At 40.2% G+C, this 19,936-nt stretch overlaps 1 protein-coding gene across 1 annotated transcript; it reads left to right on the top strand.

Moving 5' to 3' along the window:
• The first annotated feature begins 467 nt into the window (after positions 1 to 467).
• On the top strand, positions 468 to 17,672 carry hhipl2 (HHIP-like 2). Its single transcript, XM_075488046.1, has 9 exons — positions 468 to 827; positions 2,696 to 3,348; positions 4,617 to 4,760; positions 6,438 to 6,769; positions 6,921 to 7,047; positions 7,869 to 8,014; positions 8,098 to 8,179; positions 16,264 to 16,346; positions 16,909 to 17,672. The coding sequence occupies exons 1-9, from the start codon at positions 468 to 470 to the stop codon at positions 17,670 to 17,672; spliced, it is 2,691 nt and encodes an 896-aa protein (XP_075344161.1).
• The last annotated feature ends 2,264 nt before the right edge of the window (positions 17,673 to 19,936 follow it).

Genomic DNA, 19,936 nt, shown 5'->3' with positions numbered 1-19,936 from the left:
TACATAAACAGCATTGCCTGTAGGCACCTTTACGTGGAAGTGAGACATAATTATAGTTCGTGTTGTTGAGACTTTGAGTGTACATGCCTCGATCATATGCCCTGTTGTGTGTGTGTGTGTGTGTGTGTGTGTGTGTGTGTGTGTGTGTGTGTGTGTGTGTTTGTGTGTGCGCCAACTTTGCTGCGGTATAGGAAACCACTTTAACAAGCCGGAAACACAAATTAAATCTCATTAGGTTTTTTGAAAAAGTCTTTTTTAATCTTTTTTTTTCTTATTACTGGTACTAAGCGTGATTGGACACACAGCTGGTGACATGGTGCATGTTGGTAGACAAGGTGAAAAAACGATACCCCCACACCAACATACTTTTACGCACGCGTACGCTCACACGCACGCACATGTAACACTGCTCGCAGCCTACATAAAGAGAGCAAACAGCAGAACCCTTTCGGGGGCAGACGGCAAAAATGACAAGCAAGCGGAATGCCGCGTTCCAACCCAGCGGTGGCGGTTGTGCGGTTTTACGCACCGCCGCAGGTCTGAGCTCACCTAAAACTACACGGAGCCTGTCTGTGATGACCCTGATGTTTTCAGTGATGTTGCTTTTCCCGGTCCAGCCAGCATCAGCTCATCCTCAGTGCTTGGACTTCGAGCCACCTTTCAAACCTCAATGGCACCTGGAGTTTTGCACACAGTATGAAGAGTTTGGCTGCTGCGACCAGAGAACTGATAACACGATCGCGGAGAGATATTGGGACATAATTGAATTGTTGGAAACGGCGGGTTATGAACTCTGTGAGGACATGCTGAAGGAAATCATGTGTCAGGTAAACATCCTTTCATCCCCAAGAGTTTGACTATGTTTTGAGGATGCAACTGTGTTGGCAGTGGCAGATCTAGGATATTTCTGAGTAAGGGGCCATTAAGGGGCCACAGTGTTCATAGAGGGGCCAAGTATTTGTCCAACACCCTTGCACACAATTCCCTGTTTTGGTAAGGTACTATACATTTCACCAGTCACACCATGTTCAAACACTTAATTAAACACGAAATTAAAAAAAAAAACTCCAAACCAATTTTACATGTATTTTTAGTGTACATAGACAAAATGCTCTCAAACACACACAGCATGTGAGAAAATCCAGTATTTTATTTAATTTTTTAAAACCTTTTTACTTTTTGACAAATACTGTCAGTTCAAAACATCTCTCTCACAAACATACACAAAGTTGCATGTGGGTGACTACTGTACATTTCACTCTAAAACAACATTATTCTTCGTTTTTTGTGACGGGAACTGAACCGGACAAAAGACAGATGAGTTACAGGACAGGGGCACGTCAGGGGGCCAATCAGATTTCAGCTGGGGCCAATGCCCCTGTGCCCCTAGAACCGCCCCTGTGTGTTGGATTCGAATAAAAATATTCTGGCACTGCTCAAAGATATAGGCTATCACGTGAGGGGAAAAAAGCCTCGAGGTAAATATTAATTATTAATGAGGTTCCTTGCAATATATTAACTCATGTTGAAAGCATTTCATTTACATGCGGGTGTATCGCGGTCTTAAATCTGAAAAGCCTGTATGAAAAGAATCAATGAAAATATCACAAAACCTACCCACAGCTTTTCTTCACAAACCCATTTTCAGAAACTTTGCAAAGTTTTCGGAAAAGCGACAGAAATTTACACTGGTAACTTGTCTATTTTGTTTGAACCATTGTTTGATAGACACACGTACAATAGAAATGAGGTTTCATCGACCAACTTCAGTATAAAACAATTGAAAATTTCACTCAAAGACGCTGGGATACAGATGCATGTTTACCACTGTGTTACATCAGCCTTTATTTTTGTTACACTTTTTAAATGGTTTGGGAATTCAAAACACTGATTTGTTGCAGTTGGGCTTCAGCTGCTCAACAGTCCCTTGCTCTTGTTGACAGACTCCCCTCTTCATGATGCACCGTATATTTTCAATAACAGACAGATCCGTTATTGAACTGAGATTTTACCCCTTGTCTTTTCATAAAATTCGGCAATCTAGATAATGAAGAACCAGTTCAGTTTCGCATAGAATTTTTAAAAAATCCATTGAAGAATTTTAATAAGTGATGATTCTCTGACAAAGATTGGCACATAGTGCTGAGCTGTGACCAGTCCTCACCTAGAAATACTAATCATTTGGTGGATGCTCCTTTTATATCCAACCCTGACACCCTCACTTGTCACCAACGAATCCGTTAATTTTAAAAGTTTCCAGAAGGGTTTCTTGTATATTTTTTTATTTTTATTTATTTATTTCTATCTTTCTTTGCCTTGCTGCCAAGTTTTTTTTGTTCTAAAGTCTTCCTGGTATCAAATTGTAGATGTCATTACACTGTGGTTTCTCAGTCTTAGACACTGAAAATAATTTCCACCGTACTTGTTCCTATTAAGTACAGGTTTGAACAAGTAAACTTATTTTATATTTTTAAAAAACTTCACAATTCTTCTTGAAATGGGCTTTGTAATTCTAAACAAGATTATTTTGAAGGTTACACAGAATTTTGAAGAGATCAGAATGCATGCATCATGTAACTTTGTTTGCTCATGTGACTCTTCAATCCTTTATAACTTCAAACTTGGGCCATGTCAGTTTCTTTTTGTGATCTCAAATATGCACGTCATTTCCCTAAAATGTATTTGTCTTATCCAGGAGTGCTCTCCGTATGCCGCTCACCTCTATGATGCTGAGGATCCCTACACACCTGTCAGAGAGCTACCTGGTCTTTGCTTTGGCTACTGCTCTGAGTTTCACAGCAAGTGTCGCCATGTGCTTAAGTATTTAACCGAGAACCGGCTGCTGCTGGATACCTCTGAACGGGATGTCTCGACATTCTGCAGCCTAGTAGACCTGTCTGACCAGGACTACTGCTACCCCAACGTTCTGAGGAGTACTGACCTTAACAGCAACCTGGGACAGGTGGTGGAGGACCGTATGGGATGTCTGCAGCTGTGCCTTACTGAGGTGGCCAACAGTCTCAGGAACCCAGTGTTGATGCTGCACAGCGGTGATGACACACACCGAATGTTCATCGCTGAGCAGGTGGGCTTTGTTTGGGTTTACCTGCGTGACGGCAGTCGGCTCGAACAGCCCTTTCTGGATATGAGCGGGGAGGTGCTGACGACACCTTGGCCAGGGGATGAAAGGGGTTTCCTGGGCATGGCCTTCCACCCCAAGTATCGGGACAATGGATGCTTTTTCATCTACTACTCTATTCAAATCAACAGTAAGGTGGATAAAATCAGAGTCAGTGGGATGAAAGTGTCTGCGTATGACATGAACGTGGCTGATCCTTACTCAGAGAGGTAACACAAGGAGAATATTTGCTTGTTTATGCGGTTTCAAAGTATGTCTAACGGTTTAGGTATACACCAAATGCAAGCTGACAGACATTTCGGATAATACTGTTACTAATGCAAAGGCTATTATAGCTCCAAAACTTGCTTAGACAAGTTCCTGTGATTTATACTTTGTATCATGTCAGAGTTCAGAGTGCTACACTGAACTTTGCTGTCTACAACAAGTAAAATCTCTCCAATAAACAAAAAAAATTAAAAAAAGAGAGAGGCAGAGAAAGCACTTAATAAAACAAAGAAAATAACCTCCAAGAAGTCACTGCTCCCACTGAGTAAAGATAGTGGGCTCCTGATTTCAACTTAACGTGTTGAGAAACAGTTTTCTGTTGCTGTATTTGGATGAACCAGCTTTTCAATGCCTCAGGGCTCCTCTGCCGTCAACTACTGCATAAGTGACATATACTGTACACTAAAGTATCTGCGGAGGAAAAGCATTACATTAACTCACCCTCCAGTAATAAAAAAACTATCTAGCAGAAGTGTAAAGCTGAATTGCTACAGGATGTTTGACTAAAAAAAGTCACTTCCACTTGTACCGCGTCTTTCCTATGACCAGAATGAAGTTGTGCACAGGTAGCGATGCCTTTATAGGAGTCAGGAAAGCAGATTATGAAAAGCATATACATGTAAAAAAAAAGGTAGATGGCAAACAGAAGCAGGCTCCTATTCTTTATCATGGATGAGAATATATCCCTTTGTTTCTAAGTTATACTGTTAAAGTGCTGAAAATGACAAAGAAAGAGTTCAAGAACAACTTTCTGAAACATATAACGAAAGATTTGTCCATCTTTCCAGCTATGTTTAGAATAAAGCAAAGTTTTGATGTGATACAACTTATAATAACATGTGACCCTGACAGGAGTTTGTGACTGGTGTGACCCCATGAACAAATGGGATGACCAAAGCCAAATGATCCAAGCATCAATTTTTCTGTCTTCAAATGTTGTACAGACTATTTGCTTACTTTGTTATGCAAATTACAACCCCTGGGGAAAAAAACTGAATCAACACTCTTGAAGGATGTTCATTAAGCTCTTTCATTTTCTCAAGGAAATAAAAGGGCAAATATGACACAAAACTATTTTGGTTAAACATTTTGGCCTTTGTAAACCAACCGAATTTTTTTTATAAGTGATAAGTTTATGTGTGGAAATCTAAGACTGTTGTCTTCATATTCCTTATACATTGCATTGAACTGCATCCTTTTTCACATTCAGGGTTATTTTAGAAATTGAGGAGCCAGCTGCAAACCACAATGGAGGCCAGCTGCTGTTTGGTCGAGATGGTTATTTGTACATCTTCACTGGAGATGGTGGAAAAGCTGGGGATCCATTTGGGAAGTATGGCAACGCTCAAAACAAGTAAGGAGTTTTGGGTTTCTTGAAGTGTGAGCAAACTCGAGGAGCAGAGTTGAAAGCTATTCCTAAAAAAAACATTTTTTTCTTTTATATGAAGTACCTACACAGTAGCCTGAAGCAACCCATTGTTTGTTATGCTGAACCATTTGGTTTAGAAAAGAGTTTGGCATGTAATTTGATGCACCATCTGTATATAACTGATTCATCCAATCAGATCCAGAAAGTATGACCAGTGGAACGAGTAGGTAAATCAAACTCTTGGCCAAGCCAGTCAAGAGGGGGACAAAAACCAAAGTTTGTTTGAATAAAGCCTTAAATTCATTCTTTACCCTTTTCTCGAATAAATGCTCAGATGAAACGAATGCCATAGCAGTATCTATGTTAATCTCTTTTGTAGCCAAATTCTGAAGAACTTGATAGATGGTCTTTTGATGTTGCAAATTCCCCAAGAATTCAGCTGCCTCAGACGGTTCCTCCACAGCACCATCAGACGAACTCCTCATCTGTTTATTAGATTATTTTTCGCCAAAGATTCCAAAATATAAACTGCTGATAAATTAAAGGAACAATTCCATCAGAAAGAGTTATTAACCATTTTAAAATTCTGCTATATTACTCAGTCTCCGAATAGTACATTTCAAACTTTATTGACTTGTAAAACTCTTCCATGGCCTTAGATTGGCTTGGACATGACTACGAATACGCTGGTCTGGTCAAACCTCCATTTCCTCGTGGTCATCTCCCTCATCAACTGTAGTTAAAGGCAGGTAGATCACCTCAGGTCGAGTCTCGGCTGCTTGTGGCTAGTACCTGTTCACTCAGCCACTAGCCCCAGGCAAACTTTTCTGAGTAGCTTGGTCTATGCTTCTCATTTCATTGGTTCCCCACAGCACATGAAATGTAGCCGCAAGCATTCCACAAGTCCTCAAAATTGGTGTCTCTAACTTTCTACATGGAACCCATGGACTTTCTGAATTCATCTTTCATAGACTGTAGTAGGTGCTCTGCTAATTTAAAGCAGAAATCCCAAGCCATAACACCGATGGCTAATTTTGCTCATGTCTCGTTACACATACAAAACATCTTCTGCACAGGTTAACAGGGTTAAAAACTTGATTTATACCAGATATTCATCAGAGCCATTTAATGATGCCCTGTGTCATGTGGATGGGGATGATGTCATCCTTTAAGAGATCACTCTCATCAAGAGGGAAATATTTCATCATAACCTAAAGATGACCCTTTGAAGCAACCTTGTATTGACTTGCACTTTCCTTCAAGAGGACATGTGGAGCCAACTCATGCAAGGAAAATGCCCCCACAGCAAATCCTTTATAGGAGTCAACGTCAAGGTTTTTGTGTGTCCCTTTTCTGTAATTGGTCTGGCAATGTTTAAGTCAACCACTTGGCATGACATAAAGCTTTACTGGATCATGATTTCTCCATTATATCCACTTATTCATCCATTTAAGCTCACTATTTTTAGCTATTTACCCATAACCTGCTGGTATTCCAAACTTGTATCTATTGTTTTTAGCTATTGTGATTATTACCAGTGATCTTAGCAATAGATAAAATACTTTATAACCATTTTCCACTTTACTTTAAATTGATATCTATTTCACTAGTACACTTTCTTTTGGGAAACGACTGAACCCGAGTTTATTACTTGTCTTGTAGGAGTGCTTTGTTGGGAAAAGTTCTCCGCATTGATGTGGATGGAAGTGACTCCAGTGGGGAAAAGTACAAGATCCCCCCTGACAATCCATTCCTCAAAGACCCAGATTCTCGGCCAGAGGTGTTTGCATACGGGGTTCGAAACATGTGGCGATGCTCTGTGGACCGCGGAGACCCGGTGAGCCGCTACGGCAAGGGCCGGATATTCTGTGGAGATGTTGGTCAAAATCGCTATGAGGAGATTGACATTATTGTGAAAGGAGGAAACTATGGATGGAGAGCAAAAGAGGGTTTTGAGTGCTATGATATTAAGCTGTGTCACAACTCTTCCCTGAGTGAGTATTTTTTGTCCATGTTAAACTTCCCTCTTGATTAATATCAAGAGCTATTTTCTGATACTTTTGCCACTTGTTATTTCTGGCATAAATATTTTCCATCTGCTTAAGATTTGAGTTAAATCCAGTGTGTCTCTCTCTGCCACAACAGATGACATCCTCCCTATATTTGCATATAGCCATCATGTTGGGAAGTCTGTGACAGGGGGATATGTGTACAGAGGATGTGAGTCACCCAATCTGAACGGCCTGTATGTTTTTGGAGACTTTATGAGTGGGTAAGAATATGTTAATCTGTGCCAAATAAAAAAAGGAAATATTTATTTCCTGTTAGCCTTTCAGTAGGGAAGGGAAATCAGAACTATCTCTCTGACTTGTTTAATCTATTTATGAATTTTTCATTGAAATCAAACCACTTAAGCCCCTGGGCTTCCTCTGTTCTTATTCAGTTCAATTCAATAATACTTTATTAATTTCCTAAGGGAAATTATATTGCTGAAATATGCATTATTATTAAAGATAGGCTATTAGATAGATAAAAAAAATAAAATGCAAATCAACTGACAACATATTGAAAGTTGAAGTGCAGCTGAGAGGAAGGTGTGGTAGAAATCTTTAGAGGTTGCAGGTGTTGTTTTTATAGCTTGGCAACAACTTAGCTGATGACACATGCAGCAACACAGGTAAAGTCTCTCCTCTCCTCTTAAAGTCACCTTGTTTTTGGGGTCTTATTCCAGGTATTACTTGGACATTGGAAAGCCAAGTAAACTGCTCCAACAAGTCAGCAACTTTCCTGTTGCCATGGTTATGAAAATGAAACATGTGAAAAATTGCCAGAATTACAAGAAGTCCTATTAGCAGCACAGCATCCAAACCAGCACAGGAAAATGTTTCAGAAATCTGTGTTTTCACTGAAAAAAAGCTGAGTAGAAAATCTAAATAAGATAAAAAGAAAGACAGTATGTCTAAAGTTACTGCAGCAGGCTGCCTGCCTCTGTGGCAGCGCCATTCTAATTATCTGTAAAAAATGTTACTTGGGTTCCTCTTGTGTTTGTAAGAAGGAACAATCTAAAATAAATGATTCCTGTCCAACCTTCAGTCGAATCATGGCACTAGAGGAGGATAAGACAACTGGAAACTGGAAGGAAAGGAGCATTTGTATGGGTGACACGACAACTTGCTCTTTCCCGGGACTCATCAATCACCACCACAAGTTCATCATCTCTTTTGCTGAAGATGAAGCAGGTAACATTTGTTTAATCTCTCACTGCATGTAGCATTGGATTCCAATAATATTACACGACTGACAGGTTGTTTGTGTCTTTCAGGGGAGCTGTATTTTCTGGCCACTTCGCATCCGAGTGCCATGTCACCTTCGGGAACAGTGTTTAAATTCATGGACCCTTCAAGGTGATGTATCAGACCCAGCATGCATCATTGTTGTAACCCAAAAGTCATACTTATAGATGTCTACAATAATCCTACATTCATGTGTGTTTAGATTTTTCTGAAAAGCATTTTGCCGAGGGAAGACACCAACCTTTTGGTTGTACAGCAAGTAGTGTTAGAAAGGCATACGTGCAACTTGGTCTAATGACAGAATGTCAATTAGCTATGTTGGTCCACAGCACAAAAAAACTTGCAGTTTCACAAAAAAGGATCAATAATCATAGAACTGACACTTGTTCCTAACCATATTCTTTTTTCACAAAGGCAGCTTAAGCTTCGATACATGTACACTCTATATGTCTCTCTGCGTGATCGCATTCCACTTTCTATGTCTCTCCAGTGTTGATTTAGCCACAATAACTTATAAAGTGTAGGGAGGGGATGAAGGAAGGTGCAAACAATTTACGTGCTTTCTGATATACCTATTTATGCTAATCCCTGAGCCTTCAGGCAAGAGATTGCTGGTTCCAGGCTGGTTTTGTACAGTGTTTTCGACCGTCATGGTACTTTTTCTCTTTCCTCCCGCTCGCTGGTCCTTACTTTTCTACCATGCTGTCTCCAGAGAGTGGTCAGGGTTCAAATTAAAAAGGACATCGTTAGGGTTAGAATAAATGTTTCAAAATACATGGTTAAACTGTTGTAAAACTCTACATGGTTATGGCTTACACATATGGATATGCAACCATCTCACAATTAACAACCACTGGACTGCTACACTTTGGGCAAGTGAACAAGAGTGCCTATTTCAGTATTTCACATTTTCTTATGAGACTGGTCTGCTTTGGAAAGATATAAAAAAAACAGATATTTTTCTCATGTGCACGGCAAAGATTACCTCTCAAAGAATACCCCTTTTGGATTTAGATAATTCTCAACTTGAAATTGTAACAACAATGCATTTTACAGAATTTTTAAATACCTTTCAAACACATTTTCATGGTTGGTTATACTACTGTAGCTAAAAATGATACCTTCTTGTTCAAATTTTGATAACATACAACAGCATTTACGGATAGTCCTCCACTGATAAACCATTGCAATATTGCATATTTCACTGTGTCAGAAACATTCATTATGAAACTACAACTCTAATAAATCAATATTCATTGGGATGCAGAACTTTAATTAGAATACTTTACATGTATTCATTCAGCAGACACTTTTATGCAAAGCAACTTACGAGTGCAGAACACACTGGGGAAATGTGAGGTTCTGTATCTTACCTCAGAACAGTTCGCCATGTTGAAAGGGATCAAGCCATTGACTTTCAAATGGGTGTATGACCACTGTAACACCTAGGCTTCAGCCACCCCCTAATATTACAATGCTCTTCATGTTTTTCACAACTGAATACTATAAGAAAATGTGAGTTGTGTGGAAAAGCTCCCCCAAGCAGCCTTTGAAGCAGAGCCCATGCGTGATGGTTAATCCTGTTCTGCCTGGAACCATCCCACCAGCACCCACACATATTCTGACATCTACATTATAGTTCCATTGAGTTTTACGCCTTCTAGCATCCAACATTAAATGTGTTCAACATGTTCACAACAGAGAAACGTGTCCAAATGTGAGACTTTGCTCACTTGCTTTTGTATTATACAATCCTGCTTTGATCTTCTTCTTTCTATCATTTGTTGACTCCATCACTGGGATGAAAGCAAGGTAGCCAGGACCCGCAATTTATTTTTTTGACCACCCACTCCCACTCGCAGGAACACAAGTATCGCCCACACAAGGGAGATTTGTATTGAGTCGCAGTCCTAACCCCAATCCCGAACCCAATCCCAAGACAGTTTTTTACTATAAAGTATAGACCTCAGCCATAACAGAAAACTTCAGGAGAACCCCACTTTAATACGGGAAATGCATTACTTATAACAAGCCCTGAAAGTCAATAAAGAGAAAATTTAAATCATACTTTTTTACGTCTTTATTCACAAAAGTGATACCTGTGATGGCAAATGTTTTTACCTTAACATCTGGTTTGACCTCCATTTAAAGTAATTACTGTAACAAGACAACATGTTTCCAAAAACTTAATAAGTCTTGCACATGGGCCAGGAGAAATTTTAGTTCAGTCCTCCAATAAAGAACATACGCAGCTCTGGGGTGGTGAGGATTTTCATTAACTGTATTCCGCATTAATCCTTCTTTGATAGAAACGACAACTTGCGCTGCTGCAATAAACTCTTCTCTTACGATTGAGTTTAAGGACATTTCCCCAAAGAAGTCATTGTCTCATCAATGATTGTAAGCCATCCTGGCTCAAGATCAGCAACACACAGCCAAGCCATGAAACTACCACAGCCATGCTTTACAGATGGGATAAGGTCCCTGTGGTTAAATGCAGCATTGCCTTTTCTTCAAACAAAACATTCAGAATTAAACCAGAAAATTCTGTTTTAGTGCTATCTGTTCACATAACAGCTTTCTGGCCTGTCTACAGACGGTTAGTGGGGTTCTTTTTGGACAGCAGTGTCTTTCGGCTTTCCACCCTGTACTTCACACCGTTGCTGTTCAGTGCTCTCATGATAGCTGGCTCAAGAACATTTACATAGTCCGATATGAAAGGCTTTTAGTGGTTTAGACCTTAACCAGGATCCTTTTTGACCTTCAAACACTATGACACACTTTGCTCTTGGAGTGAACTTTGGCGATCGACCACTTCTTGGGAAGGTAAAATGTCATGGCCTGTGCTTCTGGTTTTGTTCCCTACCATGTTTTTTTTCTTCTTTTTCTTTGTTTCCCTCGTTGCCTTCCATGTCAGCCCTTTCACTCACCACCTGCTTCCTGTTTCTACTTAGCTTACCACTCACTCACCTCATCACCTTTGGCGTGTATATGTAAATTCTTTTTTCCAACTCTGTTTCTGCCTGCCTTGGACGTTTTTTTATTTGGATTCCATGTTTGTACTTTGTTGGAGTTCCCGCACCTTCAGTGTTTTTTGTGTTTATCAAAGTTTTGGGACCATATCTGCCTGCATCCTGCATGTCTGTATTTCGATTCTCCAACCATTCACCACAACAAACACCAGAGTTTATTTTTCCATCATTTGTTCATAATCTGGCTGTGGATTGGTGCAGCACACACTGTTTAAAGATCGTTTTGCAACTTATCTTTGAGCCTGACGTGATGAACATTAACAGCTCTTTCACCGAATTCCTCAAAAATTTCCTTTGTTCAAGCCTGGATTTACTTCTACAAACACCTGTCGGGGATCTGACCGTAACAGATCGGTTCTTAACATAAACCAGAGTTCCCACATCTGATAGTCAACCAAGTGCTTGTTAACACATACCACTCTAATGAACTTCTAATCTTGGAATCTCACAAACTTATGATCCTTACAGATATGTAGTATTTGAGTCTCTTTACCTTCTTTTAGCACTTAGACAACTCTAAACCAAAATTCTCATTCTCATTCTTAACCATTAAAAAAAAAAAAGAGTACTGTGCATTAAACCACATGCCATTATTTTATATTTTGGTTTCAAGTGTTAAAAAGTTCTCCAAACTTTCGGAAGTTGTTTTTATCGTAGTTTGTTATCAAAGTTTTTTGGGTTTTTTTGGACATTTGCAGCTTTTCCCCCTATTTTCAATCCAGTTCTTGTACGTAACCATTTCAGAAATGTATTTTCTTAGGCCATAGGCCATGACCTAAAAATCATTCAAACATAAAAATAGCACCTAACTCATCGGATGGATGAACTAGTGTTATGTCAACACATCTTTATTCCCATTTCTGCAGTCGCATCTATTAAAAAAAAAAATGCAAAAGATAAGACAGCTTGACAGACTTAAAATAGTATTTTTAGTATAGACTTAAAAGGTGATTCCTGAAAACCTATTGCCTGAAAAGTTGGCATACATCAGCATGATGTGCAGAGAGTCTTTTAGTGGAAACTGGACAAATGGAGGACAAGCAGCAGAAATAGCACCTACAGCAGATGAACAGTACCTGAAAGTGATGCTCCTAAAGTTACACTAGAGAATGTAGCAAGTTCCTCTTTGGGCAAATTCCTCTTTGGGTCCTCCCACAGTTGTGGGACATAACACCACTGTCACAAAACAAATCTCTGTGCGAGCCCTGCACATGTACAGACATACATATGAATTTGTTGTTATGTTAAAGAGGCCTCAAAGATGCAGAGATGACCACAAAACTGTCATGCAACCTTAAAGAAAAATTGTTTTGTGCAGTTGCTGGAAACCAGAGCTGTGAAATGTGGTATCTCAGCCCTACGGAGCCCCTTGAGTCTTAAGGTGAAATATATTGGGGTGTCGAGAAAGCGTGCACCCGTTTTAAAAAGCGCGCTCTCATTTAACCAAACTGTGCTCTCCTTAAAATTTAGCAAGCGCACGTTTACCTAAATCGTGCGCTCGAATTACTAATGTCGTGTACTCGCTGTAATACAGTCGTACTCACGTTATATCCCTCGTGAGCACAATTTACTGAAACGTGTCTTTACTATGCAAAGTGCGCTCTCATTTAACCAAAACGTGCTCTCCCTAAAATATAGCAAGCGCACGTTTACCTAAATCGTGCGCTCGAATTACTAATGTCGTGTACTCGCTGTAATACAGTCGTACTCACGTTATATCCCTCGTGAGCACAATTTACTGAAACGTGTCTTCACTTTGCAAAGTGCGCTCTCATTTAACCTAAACGTGCTCTCGTTGAAATACAACGCGCGCACGTTTACCTAAATCGTGCGCTCGATTTAGTAGTTTCGTGCTCTCGTTGTAGTAACAAAGTTATATACCTCGTGACCACAATTTACTAAAGCGTGGTCATGATTCACAAAACGTGTTAACGTTATTTAAGAAATGTATAGCCTAATTAAAATTGGCACAAGTAAGCAAAGCGTGGCCACGATTCCACACTCTCATAACATCATGAGCCAAATTTACCAGCAGGATATGATTCTTCACCATTTTGAAATGGACTTAATCAGGGTTTACCATGGGCTAGGTATGGAATACAAGAATATTCTTTCAACCTTGGCGTCCAGTCATGGCATCATCATGAGCCTAGTTGACTCAAAGTACTTCACACACCCTCACCTGTTCTCAAGACTGCCTTGTAAGGCGCCCAAGTCAGGGCTGTAGCCAAATGAAAAACCTAAAATATTTATTTGCATTCGTTAATTTTTTCCCCAGGATGAATTGAACAGCATCCAAGACACATGGAATGCACATCGCATCCGTCCGTCCAGAAACCCAGGTGTTCCGGCTGGAATACCGGATATAATGCACCTGGCTCCGCATCTGTGGGGGGCTGAAGATCATCTCTTTCCTCTCGATGAAGCCAATCTGACCGTCTGCAAGTGGAAATGCACCTTCCTCGACTCCATACCATGCGACATCGATGTATTTGATTTTTGCACAGGCATAATGCAAGAACGAGGGTTACAGTTGACAAACAGTCCAGACCAAGCACTTGAATTATACATTACATTAAGGGACACTGTTCGTCCCATAATACTTGCTTAGGCATACATTCGCCATAGCACAATGCACTTACTGTTCCATTCCAAGCAACTTCCAAATAGATTAAAAAGGTGAGATGCTCACACTGTAATGGTAACAGATTTCGTGGCCACAATTAATACAACGTGCGAACGTTTCAAGCAATTTGGATTTATTGTTGCCATACAGAATGTCGTGGGCACGTCTTACAGATCGTGGGCACACTTTTGTTTATTGTGCTCACAAGGTATATAATGTGGGCACGACTGAGGGGCAGTGAGCGCACGGTTTGAGTAAGACGAGCGCACGGTTTATGTATACGCGCGCACGATTTAATAAAGCGAGGGCACACTTTGAAAAGTGAGAGAACGCTTTCTTGAAACCCCCTGAAAAAGATATTGTTTGATCTCCACCGGGCTCCGTACAGCCCACAGGCAATGCGTATAACAAAAGTCAGTGTACTTCAAAATTAGTGAAAAATAATCCAGCAAAGATCTGACGCAGGACCTGAGAGAGGCATCTGGTGCTTAAGCTGATCCATCTACGGTTCACTGAAGCCTCATCAGAAATGGTCTCCATGGAAGGGTGGTTGTTAAGAAGCCATTCTTAAGGAAGGGAAACGGGGAGAAAAGGCTGAGATATGCCAAATGACACAAAAAGTGGACTGAAAATCAGTGGCTATAGGTCCTATTTAACGATGAATCCTTCCCAGTGGCCGGACTTCAACATTGTTGAAGCAGTGTGGGCTGATCCTGACAGAGAACGGAACAAAAGGCAGCCGACATCCAAAGAAGAGCTTTGGGATGTCTTTCAAGAAGCCTGGAGAACTATTCCTGAAGACTGCTTAAAGAAATGAGAGAAAGCTTATCTAAGAGGGTTTAGGCTGTGTTTAAAGGATAACTGCGGTATTTTCAACATTAAGCCTCTTTTCTGAGTCGTCTGCAATGTTTTAGAACCCCCCTCACCGCTTTTTTGATGTTTACTGCTGTCTCTGGTATTTGCCTAATTTTGATTCATCTCAACCTGCTTCAGAATGGCAAGTCATGTGCATGTCCAAAAAAGTCCGTAAAAGCACCATAAACGTCCGTTTTAGAAATCATCAACTCACCGGAGTGGTTACTGGTGTGCACTGGTAATCCATATCAAATTTCGTTGCGAAATTTGCTTCTGTCGTGTTTTATTTGGCAGTTCGTTCATGCTCGCACTATTTTCTTTGCGTTGGCGGAGTAATATCAATGAACATCCAGTACAAAATGTCAAATAAAACACGACAGAAGCAACTTTTCGCAACAAAATTTGATATGGATTACCAGTGCCCACCAGTAACCACTCCGGTGAGTTGATGATTTTGAAAACGGATGTTTATGGTGCTTTTACGGACCTTTTTGGACATGCACATGACTTGCCATTCTGAAGCAGGTTGAGAAGAATCAAAATTAGGCAAATACCGGAGACAACAGTAAACATCAAAAAAGCGGTGAGGGGGGTTCTAAAACATTGCAGACGACTCAGAAAAGAGGCTTAATGTTGAAAATACCCCAGTTCTCCTTTAAGTATAAAGGTGGTCTTGCCAAATATAGACTTTCAAGCTAGTTGGAATTGTACAAATTCCATGTTTGACTTGGTATATTATATTTAAGTTTAGGTTTCACGTTTCACTAAATTGCTGCACCTATTTCATGTTTTCCTGGCAATATACAAAAAAATGAAGGGTGGATTGAGAGACTTTTGCACAGTAGGCTACTGTTATTTTGTATAGAATGTCCTAAAAGTAAATCAAATCAAATTTATTTATATAGCACATTTCATGTACAAACAGTTCAAAGTGCTTTACATAAAATAAAAGCATTGCAGCAGGGAGTGCAAGAAGCATTAAAAATACATAAAAGAATATAAAAAGAAACAAATAAAATCATTTAAATGAATTTAAAAACAGGCAACAGTCTAGATAAGTTAAAAGATATTTCATGCATAGACACATGAGAACAGAAATGTCTTTAACCTGGATTTAAAAATGTCTACATTTGCTGAAAGTTTAATCTCCACTGGCAGTTTGTTCCACTTGTTAGCAGCATAACAGCTAAATGCTGCTTCTCCATGTTTAGTCTGGACTCTGGACTGAACCAGCTGACCTGAGTCCTTGGATCTAAGAGCTCTGCTGGGTTTATATTCTCTGAACATATCACAGATGTATTTTGGGCCTAAACCGTTCTGGGATTTGTAAACCATCAGCAGGCTTTTAAAATCTATTCTGTGACTGACTGGAAGCCAGTGTAAAGATATTAAAACTGGTGTGATGTGTTCAGATCTCTTAGTCCGGGTTAAAACTCTAGCAGCAGCGTTCTGGATGAGCTGCAGATGTTTAATGCTCTTTTTGGGAAGTCCAGTTAAAAGAGCATTACAGTAATCGAGTCTACTGGAGATGAATGCATGGATGAGTTTCTCCTGGTCTTTTTGGGAGAGGAAACCTTTAATTCTGTTGATGTTTCTGAGGTGGTAAAAAGCTGAAAAAAAAGTAGAAAATTTATTTTTTTAATCAATACCAGAATTTAACTTAAACTTGTCAACATTTGCAGGAGAGCTCCTCCAGGAAAATGCAAGCAGAAGCCGCTCCCTGTAAAAGTGAGAGGGAAAAAGTTCCCCTTTGTGCCCAGGGAATGTAAGTCACTGCACACCTTTAGCATCACATCACGATCACGTCTTCCACTTATCTTTTGAGCCGTTTTTATGGTGTGCACAGACCAGACTTGTCCAAAAGCCATTTGAAAGAAATATTTTCTTCAGGTGGCCTTGTCTTACAACACAGTGCTCCTGAAATTTACATCAAATGAAGTATGTTTCAGGAGAGAAAAAAAGTTTGAGGGGTTGCACCAAATATAAGCCTCCTTATACCAGAGATGAAACAAAACAGAAAACTTGTGAACTTAAGAAAAATGTATTCCAGTAAGTTTACTCTTCAGTATACCCTGAAAAAAATACTGCTTTCCCCCCACATTTCACCAATACATACTGCCAAACTGTATAATCCCTCTGGGGTCATATATAAAACTATAAAAAGCAGTTTCCAATTTTACATCAAACATATTTGAAATAGAGAGAGACAAGCATTTCAAACATTTAAGCCTAGTTTCAGTGCCAAATGTTCAATCCAGTTTTACAAGATACAAGTGTGGCTGCAGAGTTGTGAAAATGTGTACTTACTCACATTTGTGCCATTTCAGTGACTGTGCTGAACACAAATGACAAACCCACACGGCCAACACCAAGAAAATTCAAACTGACCACCAAACCACCAGCGACACGCAGCCAGGCCAAACCAGCGACGACACGCAGCCAGGCCAAACCAGCCAAACCAGTGACGACACGCAGCCAGGCCAAACAAGCCAAACCAGCGACGACACGCAGCCAGGCCAAACCAGCGACACGCAGCCAGGCCAAACCAGCGACACGCAGCCAGGCCAAACCAGTGACGACACGCAGCCAGGCCAAACCAGCGACGACATGCAGCCAGGCCAAACCAGCGACGACACGCAGCCAGGCCAAACCAGCGACGACACGCAGCCAGGCCAAACCAGCAACACGCAGCCAGGCCAAACCAGCGACACGCAGCCAGGCCAAACCAGCGACGACACGCAGCCAGGCCAAACCAGCGACGACAGGCAGCCAGGCCAAACCAGCGACGACAGGCAGCCAGGCCAAACCAGCGACGACACGCAGCCAGGCCAAACCAGCGACGACACGCAGCCAGGCCAAACCAGCGACGACAGCAGCCGGCGTGACGATGACGACCGCTGCCACAAAGCTGAAAAGAAAAACACCCAAAAAGGAAGGAAAGAAGAAGAAAGAGCCAAAACAATGGGAGAAAAACAAAATGCTGAACAAGAAAGATGACAAGGCACAAATGAGTAAGAAAACTGAGGCACAGTCAAAGAAGACTGCAGCCACGAAGCCTGTCAGGGTAAAAGTTAAACCAAAGACAAATTAAACTGTCACGGAGAATTCAAACACCATGAAAACATCCAATAGCCTGAAAGATAACAAAGGGTAACAGTCCCCAGAAGAAAGGTGCACTGAAGCAAACTGGAATAAAGATAAAATGACCTGAAAAGCAATATTTCACTTTCTCGAACAAAACTAAGACAATCTTTATGGTGAAACCCAAAAAACAAGAGAAGCCAAATCGAGAAAAAAGACAGCAAAACGGAGAGGCAAGGCACTTTGGGACTGAGTACTACTTTGTATACTTTTGTTTAAAACATAAGCATTGCTGGCTGTTACGTCCTAAAGGACGGGTTTCATATTTGGAAATGGGCTTATTTGCTAACTTGAGTGAGATGAGAACAGTTTCATCACATTTCAGGGACTGAGCGATGAGTGATTCCATGTTTTTTTGCCAGGGTTTGTAGCTTTGATCTTGCCATAAATGCAGGAGAGTTTTCTTGATCTTTTCATCAATGTTTGATGAACAACAAAAAAAGCAAATAAGAGCCGTTCCCAAAATGCTGAACAGTCCTTTATGGTAAAAAAAAAAAAGCATGCATCTGTTGCATCCAATTATGCTTGTAATTACAGTTTCCTTTTACATTTTATTTCTGACTATAGTAAAGTCAATGGTCGCTGCTCCTTCTGTATTTAGAACGAATCAAATAGATTTGAAGTCTAAATAAGCAGAAAACGCACACGCACAAACTCCAAAAGTCCAGTGTTGTTACAGTGGTCTAATTTTACAACACATACAAGGGTTGAAAATAAACATTCAAAGTGTCTTTGCCTCTCGGGGGTTCTCTGTAATTAAAGTCCACAACACTGATCCCAGCTGAAACCACTGCGATTGTGGCTTGTATAATGATAGCTGTAAAGGAAAGGCCATGCTGCTCCATGTGCTGTGGTGCACATTGAGGTAACATAAATCTAAAAAATCCAGCATTTCCCCCTGCTGACAATCCTGATGTTATGTTATGGGTATTATATTACCTAGAAAGAGTCTGAAATGGCATTTTTGACTCTTATGTACTGATACTGCTGACTGAGAGAGAGGCTAGCCAAGGCTGCAGTAAGCTATGGCAACTTTTATAACACACAAGCTGGCAGAACATGACTACAAAGGATGACACCAACATACCATCTTCACTACGGCTGTGGAAAATCCCCTCATTGACTCTGTACTGGAACTCTGTTCTCTGTGATATTGAAAATATGTGTTTGCTTTGTTTGATGGTTTAACAGTAAATAGCTTTTACTATTCATTAGTTATTGAGTACATTTTTGTAGTTAGCAGTTATTTTAGTTAGAGTATAGCTTACCTTTGTTACATAATCCAATCAATGCAGAAGAAAAACATGTGTTGAAATAGTTTATTTTCTTTTTCTTGTTCTCAGAAAACTATTCCAAAATAACAGATTATTAAAACGTTGGACTGGAAATCTTTCTGGCTTTGCTCGTTTGTCTGAACAGACTAACTGCTTCTGTTGACAGGGGGTCATGTGAGTTTAAACATTAACAAGATTCATCCTAAAATTCTTTAATAGCATCACTTACAGTAGTGACTACATACAAAGCCGCTAAAATGATGCAACTGGAATAACTGCTCCACAGGGCATCATTTCCAAAGACACAAAAACTTATTGCGCCATACAATACCATGCTATGATACGAGCCGCCACAAGTACGATACCTTCTTATAACCTCACATATAGTACGACACAAGACTAAAACCTATTAGACATTATGAAACTTGCATTAAACTGAATCAAAATAAATATTTAAAAAATGTTGAAAATGCTCTGATTAAATAACAAACAACAACCTTCTTTGAAAATGATGGCATGTCTACATTTCTCTGTAAGTTTACATACATTTCTCTTTGTGCAGTGTGTGCACAGATACCTCAAAAACATACAGACCCTTGTGAAAACACATTGGAGCTTAAATATCACAATTATCAACAACCCGGTGATATTGCAGGCTACATGCCCACTTTCTGAACCTCTCATTTATTTTACGTATAAACATTTCCTGGAAAGTACCCATTTTGTGAGACCGATGAGGCCAGCCGGATGGTTGGAAGAAGCTTCAGCTCCCAGTAGCTCTCTCTGTCATTACCTGCAACTGCTTTTCAGTGGGGGTGAGTCTTTGAAATGTCAAACCATGACACTTTGTAGCTTCCAAAGCACTTTACTGACACGTAACGTGGCACATAAAGCGAACATTACCCCTTTTCCAAAGGGGATGCTTGGATATTTCAGTGAC

The sequence above is a fragment of the Odontesthes bonariensis genome, chromosome 17, assembly GCF_027942865.1.
Source record: "Odontesthes bonariensis isolate fOdoBon6 chromosome 17, fOdoBon6.hap1, whole genome shotgun sequence".
In the NCBI taxonomy this organism is placed as follows: Eukaryota; Metazoa; Chordata; class Actinopteri; order Atheriniformes; family Atherinopsidae; genus Odontesthes; species Odontesthes bonariensis.
This window is presented reverse-complemented; position numbering and strand designations above follow the sequence as displayed.